General features: G+C 50.3%; 1 protein-coding gene across 3 annotated transcripts in view; it reads left to right on the top strand.

Moving 5' to 3' along the window:
- RAD21 (RAD21 cohesin complex component) overlaps positions 1-20,127 on the top strand; it is a 231,413-nt gene that overhangs the window by 77,862 nt on the left and 133,424 nt on the right. For all 3 annotated transcript variants that reach the window (XM_029591924.1, XM_029591925.1, XM_029591923.1), the window contains one exon: positions 6,474-6,697. In XM_029591924.1, coding sequence (XP_029447784.1) covers positions 6,474-6,697 — 224 coding nt within the window. The remainder of the gene's footprint in view (positions 1-6,473; positions 6,698-20,127) is intronic.

The following is a 20,127-nucleotide window of genomic DNA, read 5'->3' as shown; positions in this document are numbered from 1 at the left end:
ATTTGTGGTCATACTTTCACATAGCACAGGAGACTGGAATTGTGGGGAGCTCAGGCACTGCCACTTGAAGACCAGTGGCTGAAGGCCCAGGGAGCACAAATCCCATTCCTCCCCATTCCTTGCTTCCCTACCCCCGTACCCTATAAAAAGCCTTTTGCACCACCTGTCTTCTTGGGACTGCTCCTAAAGAAAATGCCTTGTGAAGATCACAGATGGAGTAAGAGGCTTGGGGAGGGAGAGACTAGGAAGAAGGCAGCAGGTACATGTGGGCTTTTTTTTTTTTTTTTTGTAATCCCACATCTTCCACCTCTTCCCATAATCCTCCCCCCAAAGCACCATGCAAACATACCTTTCTATACCCACCCACACACACATTCTTCATAAACACCATCCAATGCTGCTGGATCAGGTGAACATTCCTGACTCTGCCAATGGAGAAAGGAAAAACATGCCATTGTGTCCTTTGCAGGTGTGCAGTTTTCAATTTTCCTAGCATGTAGCAGATGGACTCAGGACCAAAGGGTATAGTGTACTCCTGATAGCAGTTGGGAGATGGAGTCAGATTTCAAGCTGACGTCAGCCTACATATACCATGATCCTAGTTCTGTATTTCTCTGTTTTATGTAATTGCACTATTTGAGGCACTGTTATTGTTATTATGTAAACCGTTTTGATTTGTAACCTGTTACAAGAAATTCGGTATATAAAACTGTTAAATAAATAAATATACCCATGCAGGAAGCTTAGCTCTTCAGTATTTCTCAGTCTCCTAAGCGGTTAGGGACACTACACATACTTGCACAGTGTTAGAAAATCCAAACCAAAGAAGAAAGAAATCTTACCTCTACAAGACGAGCCCCACTCTCCTGCGGTGATAGCTAAGGGTCCCTCCCCCAGTCGAGAATTCCTGAGGTGATTTCAGAGATCCCTCAGAGGCAAGCCTCAGTCCGGTAGCCAGTTCCTGGCGTGGACTCTGCCCCCAGAGTGGCAGAGAGGCAGCAGGTGTGATACCGAGCATGGTGGTGAAGGTATTTTTCCCTCCTCCCCCCCCCCCCCCCCCCCCCCCCCCCCCCCCAGCAGCTGGAGATCACCCGGCACGAGACCGGAGAGCGCCGTGACAAGATATGGTAGAAAACTTTTAGTCTCCGAGGCTCGGTTAGCTGCACAGATCGTCCTCCGGTGTCTGTTAAATCGGGTTGAGCAGCCCCGCCCAGGCTAGACCCCAATCCTGTGCAAGGGTTCTCACACGTGGAAACCCTCCGGGGGGGTGTCGCCATCTTGCCCACGTGGTTGGCGCCATTTCCCCCCCTTGATCGCCGTATTGTCCGCTCAACTGAGCCGTGCGCACAGCGGCTCATCCCAGCTAAGCGCACAAATAGTGGCCTGCACACGCATTGTCGGCGCACTCCCGGCATGCGCACCAACTCGCACAAATCATGGCACCGCCGCCCAAGAAAGCGGAGGACAAGCCCTCTGTCCAGCCTACCACCTGAGAGCTTCACAACCCGAAGTGGCCTCTACCCTATCTCTGCAGTGTGAAGAGACTCAGGGAGAACCGAAGCAAGGCCCCCCCCTCAGCCAGTAGAGGAATCCGGCTCCACCGGTGATAGTACCACGGATCTCTATCTTCGACTTGGCCCCTCCTCAGATGGGCACCTCTGAGAACGCCACTGAATTCAATCTGGACCCAGGGACCTTTTCCTGGGTGGAATTCTTCAAAGGGCTGCAAACCTTTGTCCAGGCGCAGTTGGTACCGCCTGCAACACAGCCACAGTCTCCACCAGAAGCGCAAGACCTTCCAAGCCTCTCTCGGACCTCCCGAGACGTGCCCCAGCTGGGCAAAAGCCTCCCCCTAGTGGGGGACACAGACACCTTGGGGGGGGGGGGGAGCCTGACTCACTAGAGGAAGGGGAAATCCCTCCAGGGATGGAACCATAACAAACTCTGATGCAATTCTTCTCCAAAGATGAGTTACCAGATCTTGTGTCCCTGAGCCTGAAGACACTGGCCATTCCTGGCACAAGTACCACAGCGGAGCCTAAGACGAACCCAGTTTTGGTCGGTCTCAGTCAGGCCTCATGCTATTTCCCAATGCTGCAGGCCGTGCAACAACTGATTGACCTGGAATAGAATGCCCCGGAGGCCAGCTTCAAAGGAGGATGGGCCCTAGAAGCCCTATACCCCCTAGGGTATAGGGTTTCTAGGGTTCTCAAAAGTAGCACAGATCATGGCGTCAATCTCGGAGCACACTACCATCCCAGGCGAAGGAGGAGCTGCACTCAAGGATGCCCAGGACAGATGTCAGGAATCCATCCTTAAAACAGTCATTTGATGTTGCAGCAATGACCCTGCAGATTGCTTCCTGCTGCACCGTTGTGACACGCGCCTGCTTGCTCCTCTCCAGGGACGCAACTACTTCCGCCGAAACATTAGAACCGGTGATATCTTTCATCATAGATGCGACCTCTGACCTGGTACGCACCTCAGCCAGGGGCGTCTCATCCATAGTGGCAGCCAGAAGGCAACTATGGCTCCGAAATTGGTCAGCCGACACGACCTCCAAGACGAAACTCAAGAGAATGCCTTTTAAAGGATCCCTCCTGTTCAGAAGCGAACTGGAGAAGTTAGCCAACAAATAGGGTGAATCCCCACTACCTCTGTTACCGGAGGACAGAATCAAAAGAAACCAGCGTGCCTCTCCCCGAAGAACCAAGGGCAGAGGAGCCCAGCGTTTTAGACCGTACAAAAACACATACCAAGCACCTCGCCCCACAGGCAGAGTCCAGTCCTTTCGGAACAGACACAACAAGAGGGGAGCCGGCTCAGGTACAGGCCCCGGCCGCACCCCACAATGAGAATCAACAGACCCAGTCATAGGAGGCAGACTTACCCTCTTCTACCAAAGATGGGTCGAGATAACATCTGACAAGTGGGTCCTAACCATCATTCGAGAGGAAACTATCTGGACTTCCACAGCATCCCTTCAGACAAGTTTGTGAGATCACCGTGCCACTCCCTCTCCAAGATGACGGCAGTGGAAACCACACTGACAAAACTACTCAGCCTAAATGTGATAACCTCGGTGCCCAAGCACCAACAAAATACTGGTCACTATTCCATCTATTTTATTGTCCCCAAGAAGGAGGGAACGTTCCCATCGTGGACCTCAAGACAGTCGCTACCTGAGGGTACCGTACCTCTGCATGGAAACCCTACGCTCAGTAATAAGGGCAGTACAACCTGGAGAATTCCTGACTCCACTGGAGCTATCCGAAGCCTGTCTTCACATCCCGGACCACCACGACCATCAGCGCTTCCTACACTTTGTGATACTGGACCATCATTACCAGTTCCGGGTGCTACCCTTCGGACTAGCTACTGCTCCTCAGACGTTCACAAAAATCATGGTGGTAGTGGCGGCGACGCTGAGGAAAGAAGGAATCCTCATACATCCGTATATGGGCGATTGGCTGATCAGGGCAAAATCTCTAGAGGAAAGTTACCAGGCGACCACCAGAGTCAAGAATCTATTGCAGAACCTTGGGTGGGTTGACAATACAGCCAAGAGCTGCCTGCAGCCCTCCCAGTCGCTAGAGTACCTGGGAGTCCGGTTCAACACCAAACAAGAGAGGGTTGTTCTTCCCCCTACAAGGAGAAGGAAACTGATGGACCAATTGCGAAAACCGTTGAACTATGATTGCTCCAAGGTATGGAACTACCTCCAAGTTCTCGGTCTCATGACATTAATCCTAGAAGTCGTCCCATGGCAAGGGCCCACATGTGCCCACTATGTTCCCTACTGTCACGATGGAACCCGATGTCCCAGAACTACTCCATTCGCCTCCAGCTACCGGCAGAGGTTCGGACCCAGCTCCAGTGGTGGCTACAGGAAGACCATCTGAGCAAGGGAGTAAGACTGTCCCCACCGACCTTTGTCTTGCTCATCACGGATGTGAGCCTGCAAGGGTGGGGAGCCCACTGCCAGGAATTGGCTGCCCAGGGGCAATGGGACAAGGAAGTGTCGGGATGGAACATAAATCGACTGGAAGCTCAAGCTGTCAGACTTGCCTGCCTGCAATTCAGTCAAGACTCCGGGGCGAATCTGTCAGTCATGTTGGACAGTGCCTCAACAGTTGCCTACATTAACCGCCAGGGAGGAACCAGGTGTCCCTGGAAATAGATCCCCTAATGGCGTGGGTGGAAGCAAACCTGCAAGGGATCTCAGCCGCCCACATCGTGGGAAAAGACAACATCACTGCGGACTACCTCAGCAGAGAGCCTAGACCCAGGGGAATGGACACTGTCGACCACAGCCTTCCAGTTGATAGTAAACCGCTGGGGAACCTCAGCCATCGATCTCCTGGCAACCCGGTCCAACGCCTAAGTTCCCAATTTCTTCAGCCGCAGACTAGAACCGCAATCCCGGGGAATCGACGCCCTAGTCCAGACCTGGCCACAGGAAGTCCTGCTGTATGTCCTTCCCCCATGGCCACTACTGGGCGGGATCATCCGCAAGATAGAACACCACAGGGGCTCTGGACTGGCCAAGAAGGACATGCAAAGACTTCTTGCGGGGAACCCTTTGAGCCTACCTCCACACAGGGACCTTTTCCAGCAAGGACCGATCCTCCACGAAGACCCAACTCAATTCTCTCTTACGATCTGGCCATTGAGAGGACTCGCCTGAAGAAGAGCGGATACTCTAAGGCAGTGATTGACACCTTGCTCAGAGCACGCAAGTTCTCCACATCTCTAGCTTACATTCGAATAAGGAGACTATTCGAAGCCTGATGTGAGGACCGCGAGATCCTTCTGTGCACGGTCAGAATCCCCATGATCCTGGAATTTCTGCAGGATGGCTTGAAGAAGGTGGTGTCTCTCAACTTGAGCCTGCTGTTCCATAGGATGTCCATCGTGGAATCTTTCTGGTCCTTTGGGTGCTCTATGGATTTGCTTTTGAACCACTGAGAAGGGGGTCTTTGAAGGATCTCATCCTGAAGACCATTTTCTTGGTGGTAACTTGTTCGGCTGGGCAGATTTTGGAGCTTCAAACCTTGTGTAGAGATTCCTTTCTGCAGATTTTGGATGATGGAGTATCGTTGCGTACATTTACTTCCTTTTTGCCAAAAGTCATGTTCTAGTTTCATCTCAACCAGATAGTGGAGGTGCCAGCATTTCTGCACTTGGCGTTGGATACACCACATGTGAAAGAGCTTCACTTACTGGATGTTCGTCTGTCTCTGTTGCAATATCTTAATGTCGCCACTGATTTTCGGTGGTCGGATCATCTGTTCAGTGGAGCAAAGAGAGGATGTAAAGCTTCTAAGAGCAGAATTGCTCAATAGTTGATGGAAGCAATTTTTTTTTTTTTTTTATTTTTTTTTTTGAAACCTTATCTCTGTAAGGGTCAGTCGATTCTAGAAGAGTTGTGGGCGCATTCTACTAGGGCACAGGCAGCCTCCTAGGCGGAGTGTCAGCGGGTATCTCCACAGAAGATTTGTTGGGCAGTGACATGGATTATCTGCACACTTACAAAGCATTACTGCCTGGATGTTTGGGCACCAGAGGAAGCTACCTTTTGGGGAAAGTATTTTGTGTGCAGGTCTTTCGGGTTCCTGCCCGGTGAAGAGGGGATTGGGAATATCCCACTTGTCTGGACTGATCTGTGGTATAAACAGGAAAGGAAAATTAATTCTTACCTGCTAATTTTTGTTCCTGGAATATCACAGATCAGTCCAGAAGCCCGTCCCCCTTGTTTTCGAAAGACCTTACTCTCTTCTGGATCCAGCGATGCAGTATTTGCAAAGATTGTGCATATGTTAAACAGAGTTGGACATTTTTGTTGCCCTTGTTGAAGTCTATGAGGCTGATTCTCTGCTCGCCCCAGTTACGCTGACCAGTAGATGGAGACAGATCAAAATCATTTGGGTTTGGGGAGTGGACATCTTAGTTTGGGTACAGGTCAATACTGAGGGACTGCAGGTGGCACTCAGCTATGTAGCAGTGCCGGAAAAGTTTTTATTCTTTGCCTCTATCTGCTGGTAGGTATGCAAAACCCACTTGTCTGGACTGATCTGTGGTATTCCAGTAATGAAATTAGCAGGTAAGAACCAATTTTCTTATAGGCAACTCTGATCCTGGAGTGCCACAAACAGGTCTGGTTTTCAGGGTATCCCAATGAATTTGCTTGGGATACATTTGCATGGGATAGAGGCAGTGCATGCAAATGTCTTGGGCATATTAATTGTGGATATCCTGAAACCAGACCAGATTTGTGGCACTCCAGGACTGGAGCTACTTATTATGGTCATAAATGTCACTTTCTTTTTTTCTGTTTCACTCTGAGCACAGTACCTGTCAGTCGTAACTACTGTAAATAGACTAAAGAGAAATTTTGTTGGCATCTAAAAAATTTTGCATATAAAAGATGAGAATAAAAGTTGGATATTAATTTACTTTTTTCCCTTCTGCAGTGAAAGAAACCAAAGCTAAAAGAAAGAGAAAGTTGATCGTAGACAGTGTCAAAGAACTAGATAGCAAGACAATCCGAGCTCAACTGAGTGACTATTCTGATATTGTCACTACTCTGGATCTTGCACCTCCTACTAAGAAACTAATGATGTGGAAAGAAACCGGTGGCGTGGAAAAACTTTTCTCCCTTCCTGCTCAGCCTCTGTGGAACAGTAGACTATTGAAGGTAAATTTGTCATAAATCTCTTAAATGCATAATAGCTGGAGAGAATGAAATGTAGCACTAGATATTTTTTTAAATATTTTTATATGCAATATTTAGAAGAATTGTTAAAATAAATGTACTGACTTATACCTGTTAGTTTTCCACCAGGAATATCTTATTTTAAACAGATTTGTGATTTTTGTCCTGTTGCTCCAGTCTAGATATGTAAGTTATCTCCCCCTACTAGCAGATGGAACAGAACACACCTGTTTCTATGATATCACTGGTAGTTATCATGGTGCAGCTCCAGCAAAAAGCTTGAATTCTTTGTTTCTGGCAGATGGCAGGACATAATTGTCTGCTGCAGACAACCTTTCCCTGGCCTGGATGGAGGATTTTTGGGAAGTTCTGGATTTCTCAGCCTTTTCTGCTTTTTTGACAAAGTGCAGACCAGAATTATGGTGCTTCTCAATTTAAGCGAACCATGTGAATATCTCCAGCCCCAGAGGGGATTTGGTAGAGCTTAGAGGGTGAAAGCTTGTTTTCGGCTTAGGAGGAGCTTCTGTTTTTTCTTCCTGTTCTTCCCCCCACCCTTCTTTCTCCTCTGGTTTATATGAGCTGTAAAAAGTGGGGAAAGGTGAGGCGATCAGCTGCTTCTGCTGAAGCAAGCAACTAGAGGGAAGATAAGTCTCCAGTGCACCTGGGGAGAGGGTATATTTAAGCTAGTGTAGGATTGTGCCTTCCAGCCATCCAGTCGTCTTGTCTTTAGACCTCTAGTATTTCTACACAGTTTCTGACAGTGTTTGGAGTTTTTGTGAGCCAGTGCTTCTGCTTCCATGCTATCTCCTGCTGGCCTGTTTGCATAAACCGCAATGATTCTTGGAAGGGACCTGCAAAGGTCTGTAAGTCCAGCAGCCCAAGTTCAACAGGGCAGCCATTTTGATGTGAATGACTGCCATTTTCTATGTATCCTATAGATTATGCCGTTGCCCATTTCTCCTCCCAATCTGAGGCCTTGGGTTCTTGGAGGAGGGGGGGCCCTTCATGGTGTTCTGTGGTGTGGGGAAAACCTGTGCTGAAGGTATGCCAGGCTCTTGCTCTTAGTCTGTTTGGGATTTCTTCCCAGAAGTTTTGTTTTTCTTTGGTATTTTACAGCAGGCCTAGCTTGATTGAAAAAGAAAAAAGCTGGGGGGGGGCTGCAGTCACCATTGGTCAGGGCTTTGCCCTGGTAATTTCAGATACTGGATATCTGACATTGACTACTGTAATTATTCACAGTAGTGTTTGGAGCAGGGGACTCTATGGAAGAGTACTCCCATTTTTTTGGTGTCCTGATGGTCAAAGTGGATATATTCACATTTCCCTGTACGTACCCAGATCAGTCCAGACAGTGGGTTGTCTTTCCCTTCCAGCAGATGGAGTCAGAGAAAAGCTTGAAGGGTGCTCTTTTATAGCCTGGAGCGCCCTCTGCGTCCCTTCAGTATTTCTCTGACGTCAGCAGATGAAGGTTGCAGAACATGCCGGTTCTCCATTTCAGCTACAGGAGGATAGAAGTTTAGATTTCTCTCTCTCATTCCTTCTTAAATTCTTTCACTGTTTTGATGGATCAAGTTTAAAAAAAAAAAAAAAAAAAAAGTTTCTGGCTTCTCAGTCACGTCCAAACTTGCAGGCAGAACTGGTAACAGTATTACCTGCATTTTTCAGAGTAGATTTGGTAAGTTTTTGTACTTTTTCCTTCTCGGGCTTCTCTGACATCTAGGGGTGAATGTTGGTGGTCCAACCTCTCCCCTCTCACGACGGCATGCTGCCCTGAGACGCTGGCTTCCTCAGGGCAGCGCTAGCAGAGAGGTGACATTCCTCTGCTTTTTATAAAAAGCCAAGACGTTTTCTGAGCGGAGGTTCTCTTACTCGCTCCGGGGGTGTTTCTCATTTATTACCAGACTTTCCCTCCTCCCCCCCCCCCCCCCCCCCATGCCGCGCTCAGCGCAATGTGCAGCCTGTGGAGAGCCTGGGTCGCGGCTTTCCCGCGAAGGCATTTATTCGAGGTGCCTCACCGGCGGGGAGGGTCCCTCGAGGCCAGCTGGATATTTGGCTTTGCACGCCGAGACACGACTGCCCACTGGGGGGCCAGCCCTGATCCCGTCTAGCACGGGAACGGCAGCCATTTTGTTTTCAGAGCTGGGCACTCCTAGGCAGCCAAATGAGGATTCAGACGGCGGTTCTTCTCCTTCCCCACCGGTTTTAACTCCGGTTAACCCTCCGGGCCAGGGGGCAACCACTGGGACCTCCACCCCCCAGCCTTTTTTCAGCAGATTTTGTGCTTCTTTTGGACAATGCTTATTTGGCCAGTTTGGAACAGCGCCAGGATGCATCTTCAGGCCCCCTCCTCCTAAGGGGGGTTAGCTTGACAGATCCTTTGCAGTCTGCTACAGTTCCTCAGGGATCCTCCCGAGTCAGGGTGGTCCCCCATCCAGATCCTTCTCCCCAGGGTGCTCTGGGGGCTGGACCAGGACCAAGATCTGACTTCTCACATGCACATGGAAGGGGATGACCCTAGGGTCTTACGCCTGTTTCAGAGGGATGAACTTTATCCTCTCAACCCCCCCCCCCTCCCTCCCCATGCCTAGCAGAGTTGGATATTGAAGCTCCACAGGATCCACCTGGCACCAGTACGGGGGTCACGAAAGGGGACCCCGTCCTTGCCGGAATGCGTCCACCAGCGAAAACGTTTTTCATCTTATGCTCCTTCAATTGCTATCCAGAGAATGGGATTCGCCAGGGTCTAGTCTGAGAGTAGGAAGGGCTATGGACAAGCTCTATCCTCTCCCGGAGGAATTCCTAGAACTCCTCAAAGTCCCCAAGGTAGGCGCATCAGTAACGGCGGTCACAAAAAGGACTACCATCCCAGTCACAGGTGGAGCTGACCTCCAGGATCGGAAGCTCGAAGTCTACGAGGTATCAGCCTTGGGGGTAAGAGCCACAGTGTGCAGCTCTTTAATGCAGTGTGCAGGTCTCAGATGAGTCCAACAGCTGCTCAGTCCTCAAGACCTGCCACAAGAGAAAGCGCAACTGGCGGAATGCCTAGAGGCGGTAATAGCTTATGAAGCGGATGCGCTTTATGACTTACTCTGCGTCCTGGCCAGATCAATGGTATCAGCAGTCTCTGCCAGGCGTCTCCTCTGGCTCCGTAATTGGTCGGCTGATTCTTCGTCTAAGACTCAGCTGGGATCTCTCCCCTTCAAAGGCAAATTACTGTTAGGTGAGGATCTTGAACAACTCATCAAATCCTTGGGTGAGAACAAGGTGCATAAGCTGCCGGATGATCGTCCTCTGACCCTCCAGGACCTTCAATTCTACTAGATGCCGATTCCGGGGTCAGCGGCGTTTGTCAAGACCGGCCTCTCAAAGACCTCCTTACGGTCGCAGTCCTGGTCTCATTCCTTTTGCGGTCGAAGACCAGCTCGAGAGAGCCTCCCTCGGGGCCTCTTCCAAGTCTTCCCAATGAACATAAGAAATTGCCATGCTGGGACAGACCAAGGGTCCATCAAGCCCAGCGTCCTGTTTCCAACAGAGGCCAAAAACCAGGCCACAAGAACCTGGCAATTACCCAAACACTAAGAAGAACCCATGCTACTGATGCAATTAATAGCAGTGGCTATTCCCTAAGTATAATTGATTAATAGCCATTAATGGACTTCTCCTCCAAGAACTTATCCAAACCTTTTTTGAACCCAGCTGCACCAGCTACACCAACTGCACTAACCACATCCTCTGGCAACAAATTCCAGAGCTTTATTGTTCATTGAGTGTGAGAATTTTTTCCGATTAGTCTTAAATGTGTTACTTGCTAACTTCATGGAATGCCCCCTAGTCCTTCTATTATTCGAAAGTGTAAATAACCGAGTCACATCTACTCGTTCAAGACCTCTCATGATCTTCAAGACCTCTATCATATCCCCCCTCAGCCGTCTCTTCTCCAAGCTGAACAGCCCTAACCTCTTCAGCCTTTCCTCATAGGAGAGCTGTTCCATCCCCTTTATCATTTTGGTTGCCCTTCTCTGTACCTTCTCCATCGCAACTATATCTTTTTTGAGATGCGGCGACCAGAATTGTACACAGTATTCAAGATGCGGTCTCACCATGGAGCGATACAGAGGCATTATGACATTTTCCGCTCTATTAACCATTCCCTTCCTAATAATTCCTAACATTCTATTTGCTAACATTCTATTCTTAACATTCTATTCGCAAATTTGATAACCTACTCGTCGTATTCCTTTCCAGATCATTTATATTTATATATATATATATTGAAAAGCACCAGTCCCAATACAGATCCCTGAGGTACTCCACTGTTTACCCTTTTCCACTGAGAATATTGACCATTTAATCCTACTCTGTTTCCTGTCTTTTAACCAGTTTGTAATCCACGAAAGGACATCGCCTCCTATCCCATGAAGAATTGCTGGCCTACTCTTCCCCCCCCCCCCCAGGATAGGGGGACGTCTCTTAGAATTTGTTCCACCCCTAAGGGATAGGTTTCTTTTCTCTCCCTGCAGCCCAGTGAAGAAACATCAGACGCTCGACCAGCTCATGGACTTAGGAGCCATCCTCCCGGAGCCCCCGGGAGGAGCCATCTATAGCGGTACACCATGGAGAATTCCTAGCCTCCTTGGACTTAACGGAGGCTTATCTCCACATCCCCATCCTCAAGGAACATGGATGCTTTCTTCGCTTCAAAATCCTCTGTCAACATTTTCAATTTCAGGCCCTACTCTTCGGCATAGCGACCGCTCCCTGCACCTTCACCAAGGTCGCGGTGGTGGCAGCAGTCCTACGGAGGGAGGGGATTCTAGTCCACCCCTACCTGGACGACTGGCTCATTCAAGCAAAGTCCCTGGACCTTTGCCATCGGGTGGTTAACAGTCTTGCAGCTTGTCCACTCTCTCGGATGGGTTGTCAATTTTGACAAGAGCGGCCTTACTCCCTCTCAGACCCTCGACTTCTTAGGGGCAAAGTTCGATACCAATTTGGGCAAAGTCTTCCTGCGTCAGGACCATGCTCGGTCACTTATCTCTCAGGTACAGCGCTTCTATTGCCTCTCACTCCCCACAACAGGGGACTATCTCCAGGTCCTGGGCTCGATGGCTTCAACTATAGATTTGGTTCCTTGGGCCTTTGTGCATATGTGTCCTTTGCAGAGAGCGTTACTCTCCCGCTAGAAGTCGGAGTTCCAGGAGTTCCAAGCGCTCCTTCCGCTGCTGGAAGTTGCCAAGGACAGCCTGAGCTGGTGGCTCAGTCTGGATCACTTGCTGCAGGGAGTGGACTTGGAGATCCCACAGTGGGTGATCATCACCACGGATGCCAGCCTCTCCGGATGGGGAGCTGTGTGCCAAATGCAGTTGGCACAGGGATGATGGACGTCAGTGCAAGCGATGTGGAATGCCATTCGTCTTGAAACCAGAGCGGTTCATCTTGCTTTGAAGCGTTTCTTCCCCCTAGTTCCATCGCCAAGCCGTAAGGATACTCAGACATCTCAACTACGGTAGCATACATCAACCGCCCAGGAGGAACAAAGAGCTGCCATGTCTCTCAGGAGATGGGACAAGTTAATGGCATGGGCGGAACTCCACCTCTCCCGCCTGGCGGCGTCCCACATAGCAGGAGTGGACAATGTCCAAGCGGATTTCTTAAGCCGTCAACACATAGATCCTGAAGAATGGGAACTCTCCGAGAAAACAGTGGCTCTCCTATTCGCCTGGTGGGGACTCCTTATCTGGATCTGATGACCACTCAAAAGAACGCGAAGGCTCCGCGCTTCTTCAGTCGCAGAAGGCAGCACAGCGCGGAAGGAGTGGATGCCCTAGTCCTCCATGGCCGCAAATCCTCCTACTTTACGTGTTCCCGCGATGGCCCCTGGTGGGAAAGGTGCTTTGAAGAATAGAGTTTCACCAAAGTTCTGTATTTCTAGTGGTGCCGGAATGGCACGACTAGACCGTGGTTTGCAGACCTAGTCAACCTCGCGGTGCACGGACCTCTCCGCCTGAGACATCTTCCCAACCTTGTGCGTCAGGGTCCTGTATTTTTCGACCAGGCAGATCGCTTCTGTATTGTGGCCTGGCTTTTGAGAGGCGCAGGTTGAGGAGATGGGGTTACCCGGAGGATGTTGTTTTGACCCTGCTGAAGGCTAGGAAGACTTCTACCTCCTATGTGCGGGTGTGGAAAGTCTGAGGCCTGGTGTGAATCCACAGGTGTATCTCCACGTTGCGCTTCAGTAGTCCAGATACTATCCTTCTTACAGCAAGGCCTGGAGAAGGGGTTGGCATACAATTCTCTGAGGGTTCAGGTGGCAGCCCTTGGTTCCCTCGTCCATCACCTGGATGGAGCTCTTCTTTAATCACATCCTGATATAGTCTGGTTTCTAAAGGGAGTAAAGCACGTGAAGCCACTGGTGCACACCTTGTTGCCCCTCTTGGAGCCTGAATTTGGTCCTTCGGATTCTAGGTGGTCCTCCTTTCGAGCCGCTGAGATGAGCTACCCTCAAAGACCTCAGTCTGAAGACAGTTTTCCTGGTGTCCATCTGTTCTGCCTGCCGGATCTCGGAGCTTCAAGCTTTGTTGTGCAGGAAGCCTTACCTCCGTTTCAGATTCGGGAGTATCCTTGAGCACAGTTACATCTTTCCTGCCAAATGTGGTCTCGGCCTTTCATTTGAATCAGTCGGTGGAACTACCATCCTTCCCTGACGAGGATCCCAGAGAACTTGGACGGCTCGATGTCAAGTGCGTCCTAATTCAATATCTGGAGGTTACAAATGAATTCCGCCTATCGGACCATCTTTGTCCTGTGGAGTGGACCCAAATGGGGGAACAAGGCTTCTAAAACCACAATAGGTCGCTGGTTAAAGGAAGCAATCTCTTCAGCGTACGTTCGTGCTGGTCGGCCACCTCCAGAGGGCATCAAGGCTCTTTGCTCTGTGCTCAAGCAGCTTCCTGGGCAGAAAGCCAGGCAGTCTTGCCGCAGGAGATATGCAGAGCAGCTACCTGGAAATTGTTGCACACCTTTGCACGTCACTATGGCTTAAATCTCCAATCACTGGGTTTTGGCTCCTTTGGTGCTCAGGTCATTCGAGCAGGGCTATCCGGGGCCCACCCTACTTAGGGAAGCTTTGGTATGTCCCACTGTCTGGACTGATCCGGGGTACTTACAGGGAAAAGAAAATTATTCCTTTCCTAGCATGTAGCAGATGGACTCGGGACCAATGGGTATAGTGTACTCCTGATAGCAGTTGGGAGACAGAGTGAGATTTCAAATTGATGTCAGCCTACATATACCCGTGCAGGAAGCTTAGCACGTCAGTATTTTTCAGTCTCCTAAGCAGTTAGGGATACTACACACACACTTGCACAATGTTAGAAAATCCAAACAAAGAAGAAAGAAATCTTACCTCTACAAGACGAGCCCCGCTCTCCTGCAGTGATACCTAAGGGTCATTCCCCCCACCCCCAGTCGAGAACTCCTGAGGTGATTTCCAAGATCCCTCAAAGGCAAGCCTCGGTCCGGTAGCCGGTTCCCGGCGTGGAATTAGCCCCCAGAGAGGCTGAGAGGCAGCGGGTGCAATACCGAGCGCGGCGTTGAAGATATTCCCCCCCCCCCCCCCTCCTGCAGCCGGAGACCGCCTGGCATGAGACTGGGAAGTGCTGAGACAAGGTAAGGTAGAAAACTTTCTTAAGGTCTCCGAGGCTCGGTTAGCCAAACAGATCGTCCTTCCGACGTCTGTTAAATCGGGTTGAGCAGCCCCGTCCGGGCTAGACCCCGATCCTGAGCGAGGGTCCTCACGGAGACCCTCCGGGGGGGTAGGGGTCGCCATCTTGCCCGTGTGGTCATCGGCACCATTCCTCACCCCCCCCCCCCCCACCTTGATTGCCATATTGCTATGCGCACAACGGTGCCGGGTGCACAACGGCACGCGCATCCCCTCTAAGCGCACAAATGGTCTGCACCACGGTGCACCTGGATCACATAACTGTCTCCTGGCGCGCACACCTACGTGCACAGACGAGTTTTGAACCACTCCACGTGCACAAATCATGGCACCGCCGGCCAAGAAAGCCAAGGGACAAGCCTTCTGCCCAGCCTGTAACCTGAGAGCCGCGCAACCCCGATGTGGCCTCTGCCCTATACCTGCAGTGTGAAGAGTCTCAGGGGGACCTGAAGCAAGACCCCCCTCAGCCAGTAGAGGAATCCGGATCCATCAGTGATAGTACCCCAGACCCTCTGTATCTCCAACTCGCCCCTCCTCAGATGGGCACCTCTGGTAACATCCAGGGACCTTTTCCTTGGTGGAATTCCTCAAAGGGCTGCAAACCTTTGTCTAGGCGCAATCGGTACCACCTGAGACAAAGCCATAGTCTCCATCAGAAGCGCAAGACCTTCCAAGCCCCTCTCTCGGACCCCCGAGATGTGCCCCACCCAGGCAAAAACCTCCTCTTAGGGGACACAGACACCTTGGGGGAAGAACCTGACTCCCTGGAAGAAGGGGAAATCCCTCCAGGGATGGAACCATACCGAACCATGATGTGATTCTTCTCCAAAGACGAGTTACCAGATCTTGTGTCTCTGAGCCTGAAGGCGCTGGCCATTCCTGACGCAAGTACCACAGCGGAACCAAAGACTAACCCAGTTTTGGTCGGTCTCTGTCAGGACTCATGCTATTTCCCAATGCTGCAGGCCATACAACAACTGATTGACCTGGAATGGAATGCCCCGGAGGCCAGCTTCAAAGGAGCACTGGCCCTAGAAGCCCTATACCCCCTGGAACTCACAGCTAAAGATCTCCTAGGGTTCTCAAAAGTGAGTGTCATGGTCTGCGCTATCTCAAAGCACACTACCATCCCAGTCAAAGGAGGAGCTGCACTCAAGGATGCCCAGGACAGATGTCAGGAATCCATCCTTAAACAGTCATTTGTCGCAGCAATGACCCTACAGATCGCTTCCTGCTTGCCTTTGTGACACGTGCCTGCTTGCTTCTCTCCAAAGATGCAACCACTTCCGCCGAAACATTAGAACCGGTGATATCTTTCATCACTGATGCGACCTCAGACTGGTGTGCACCTCAGCCAGGGGCATCTCATCCATAGTGGCAGCCAGAAGGCAACTATGGCTCCGAAATTGGTCAGCCGATGCGACCTCCAAGACGAAACTCATGAGAATGCCTTTTAAAGGATCCCTCCTGTTCGGAAGCAAACTGGAGAAGTTAGCCAACAAATGGGGCAAATCCCCAGTACCCCGGTTACCTGAGGACAGGAACAAAAGAAACCAGTGTTCCTCTCCCCGAAGAACCAAGGGCAGAGGAGCCCAGCGTTTGACCGTACAAAAACACATACCAAGCACCTCTCCCTTCAGGCAGGGGCCCAGTCCTTTTGGAACAGACACAACAAGGGTGCCGGCTCAGGTACAGGCCCCAGCTGACCCACACAATGAGAATCAACAGACCCATCCACAGGAAGAAGCCATAGGGGGCAGACTTTCCCTTTTCTACCAAAGATGGGTCGAGTTACCGTCTGACAAGTGGGTCCTAAACATCATTCGAGAGGGATACTATCTGGACTTCCACAACATCCCTCCAGACAAATTTGTGAGATCACTGTTCCACGCCCAAGAGGACAGCAGTGGAAACCACACTGGCAAAACTACTCAGCCTAAAGGCGATAACCTCTGTACCCACGCACAACAAAATACTGGTCACTATTCCATCTATTTTATCGTCCCCAAGAAGGAGGGAACGTTCCGGCCCATCCTGGACCTCAAGACAGTCAATCGCTTCCTGAGGGTATCGCATTTCCGCATGGAAACCCTACGCTCGGTCATAAGGGCAGTACAACCGGGAGAATTCCTGACTTCACTGGATCTATCCGAAGCCTATCTCCACATCCCAGTCCACCACTACCATCCGCTCTTCCTACTCTTTGCGATACTGGCCCATCATTACCAGTTCCGGGCGCTACCCTTCGGACTAGCTACTGCTCCTCAAACGTTCACCAAAATCATGGTGGTAGTGGCGGCGACACTGAGGAAAGAAGGAATCCTCGTACATCCGTATCTGGACGATTGGCTGATCAGGGCAAAATCTCCATAGGAGTTACCAGGCGACCACCAGGGTCAAGAATCTTTTGCAGAATCACAGGTGGGTCGTCAACACAGCCAAGAGCTGCCTGCAGCCCTCCCAATCACTAGAGTACCTGGGAGTCTGGCTCGACACCAAACAAGACAGGGTTGTTCTTCCCTCTACAAGGAGAAGGAAACTGGACCGATTGTAAAAACGGTTGAACTATGCTCGCTCCAAGGTATGGGACTACCTCCAAGTTCTCGGTCTCATGACATCAACCCTTGAAGTCGTCCCATGGGCAAGGGCCCACATGTGCCCACTATGTTCCCTACTGTCACGATGGAACCTGATGTCCCAGAACTACTCCACCTCCAGCTACCGGCAGAGGTTCAGACCCAGCTCCAGTGGTGGCTACAGGAAGAACATCTGAGCAAGGGATTTAAGACTATCCCCACCAATCTGGATCTTGCTCACCACGGATGCGAGCCTATGAGGGTGGGGAGCCCACTGCCAGGAACTGATGGCCCAGGGGCAATGGGACAAGGAATAGTCGGGATGGAACATAAACCGACTGGAAGCCTGAGCAGTCAGACTAGCCTGCCTACGACTCAGTCACAGACTCCAGGGCGAATCTGTCAGTCATGTTGGACAATGCCACAACAGATGCCTACATCAAGTGCCAGGGAGGAACCAGAAGCCAACAGGTGTCCCTGGAAATAGACCCCCTAATGGCATGGGCGGAAGCAAACCTGCAAGGGATCTCAGCCGCTCACATCGCGGGAAAAGACAACGTCACTGCGGACTACCTCAGCAGAGACTAGACCCAGGGGAATGGTTGCTGTCTACCACAGCCTTCCAGTTTATAGTAAGTGGCTGGGGAACCCCAGCCATGGATCTCCTGGCAACCTAGTGCAACGCCCAAATTCCCAAGTTCTTCAGCTGCAGACTAGAACCGCATACCTGGGGATTCGACGCCATCGTTCAGACCTGGCCACAGGAAGACCTGCTGTACGCTTTTCCCCTCATGGCCACTACTGGGCGGGATCATCCGCAAGATAGAACACCACAGGGGTCTAGTACTTCTATTGGCCCCGGACTGGCCAAGAAAGCCATGGTACGCAGACATGCGAATACATATTATGTATGTAAATCTCTTTTGTTTTATTATGTATGTAAGCCTGTAAACCGCCTAGACGGACACGTAAGTGCCCTTATGTGCGGTATATAAAAAACTTTTAAATAAATACTTCTTGCGGGGAGCCCTCTGTGCCCACCTCCACACAGGGACCTTCTCCGGCAAGGACTGATCTTCCACGAAGACCCTAACAGATGGTTCACACATGCATGACACACTGACCCATGATCATCACGTGGCTAGATGTAAAAGTACAGTTTGTATCCACGGGAACCCCCCTGACCCACAATAATGGATGTAAAGCAGAATTATGACATTCCCCATACAACTCACCCTACAAAAAAGATGTTCTGGTGTCATCTCAGTAACAGCAACTACTTCCAGGCTCAATAGCCCTACTTATGAAAAGACAGCAGTTTACCACCAATGCATGTCCTCTTGAGAAAACACAACAAGACTGATACAAACGCTTACATGCTAGTAAAATATCTCCTCTCAGTAACACACACAACCGACCCAACATACTCCCAGGATCTGTAATAATGCACATAAACTAATCCGCACACAGTTAAACCTGTATTATGGAATACACTCAAACAGGAGCAACCCTATCAATGAAAAGGCAACACTACAAATATTAAATCAGGCCCTAAAAACCAATACACCTCTTATTAGGAAAACACAACTAGCAAGCAGCTATAGATCCCCACACAGAAATAATTGTAAAACTATACTAATAAGCAGAATAAATGTTTCAAAACAGCTATGAACAGAATAACATCCAACAATTAAAAACTCATAAAAACTATTAAACATTCTCCAAATACCAATAAAATATTTCAAAAAAGCAGACATCACATAATATTAAATAATTAAAATGGCAGTCAATCAAGAAAAATAAACTTAAAGCCACCTTTACTTACCCCCTCCAGCAGCTCTCCTACTTCCCTTCCATGCAAGCCGTGGCACACACTAGAAGCAACAGTAGAAGCTATGCTCTATACTCGTGGTCCTCTTCCTTAGTGCCCATCTCTCTCACACACACCATACCAGTCATGCCCCCATGACCAGTTTCTGTCTCACACACCAATCTACCAAATAGTCTTTGACACACACACCCACACCAGTCACCTTCCTGAACTGTTTCTCTCATGCCATACACACACACAGGCTTCCCACTCCCGTGTTCTACTTACATATATGGGCTTCTCATAATCACTTTCTGTCTCTCACACACTCACCAGTCTCACTCCCATGCTTATTCTCTCCACATGAACAGGCTTCTCATTCCCTGAATCACATTCTTTCTCTCACATTCACACACACAGTCACCTTACTAACAGTCTCTCTCTCTCTCATGCATGCGCACACACACACACGCTTCCCACTCCCATGCTCTCTCACTTAATCAGGCTTCTCACTCCCATGCTTTCTTTCACACCCCCCCCCCCCCACAATACCAGGCTTCTTACGCCCATGCTTTCTCACATACCCAGATTTCTCACTTCCATGCTTTCTCTCACACACACACATCAGTCACATCCCTGACTAATGTCTCTCACTCTCACATACACATCAGTCATCTCCCTGAGCAGTCACTTTCATTGTCTCTCACATATATACACACACACATCAGCTCTGACAAGTTTGTCCCACACACATACTCTCAATCACACACAGGCTGGCTGGCTGCTTCTCTTTCTCTCACTCATTTCCTCTTCTCCTCCCCCCCCAAGCACAAATGGTAGCTGCCGCAGGCCAAGAAAGAAGAATCCCATCGGCCGCGGGAGGCTCATGCTGCTGTCTCCTTTCCCAGTTACCGGCTGCTTCGATTGCTCAGGGGCCAATGCTGCCGCCGCTGCTATTTTTCCACACGGCACGGCTCTTTCTCCTTACCGCGCACCATGTATCACTTCCTGTTCCGGGTCACGGGGGGAGGGGGTGGGAAGAAGAAAAGGCCAGTCGCAGGTGCCACTGCTGCTTCTACCACTGCTGCCGTTCCCACTGGGCTTGAATGTACTGGTAGCCCTGTGGCAACGGCAGCAGGGAAGGAAGAGCAGCGGGAGAGACCGGGAGCACGCAACACCTGCCGGTGCTTGGCGACACACTGGTGTGTTGCGACACACCGGTTGAGAAGCGCTGCTGTAAGGCAGTGATTGACACCTTACTCCGAGCACGCAAGTTCTCCACGTCTCTAGCTTACATTCGAAT

The sequence above is a fragment of the Rhinatrema bivittatum genome, chromosome 2 (genome assembly GCF_901001135.1).
Source record: "Rhinatrema bivittatum chromosome 2, aRhiBiv1.1, whole genome shotgun sequence".
NCBI lineage: Eukaryota > Metazoa > Chordata > Amphibia > Gymnophiona > Rhinatrematidae > Rhinatrema > Rhinatrema bivittatum.
The sequence above is the reverse complement of the archived record's forward strand: the minus strand, read 5'-3'. Positions and strand labels throughout refer to the sequence as shown.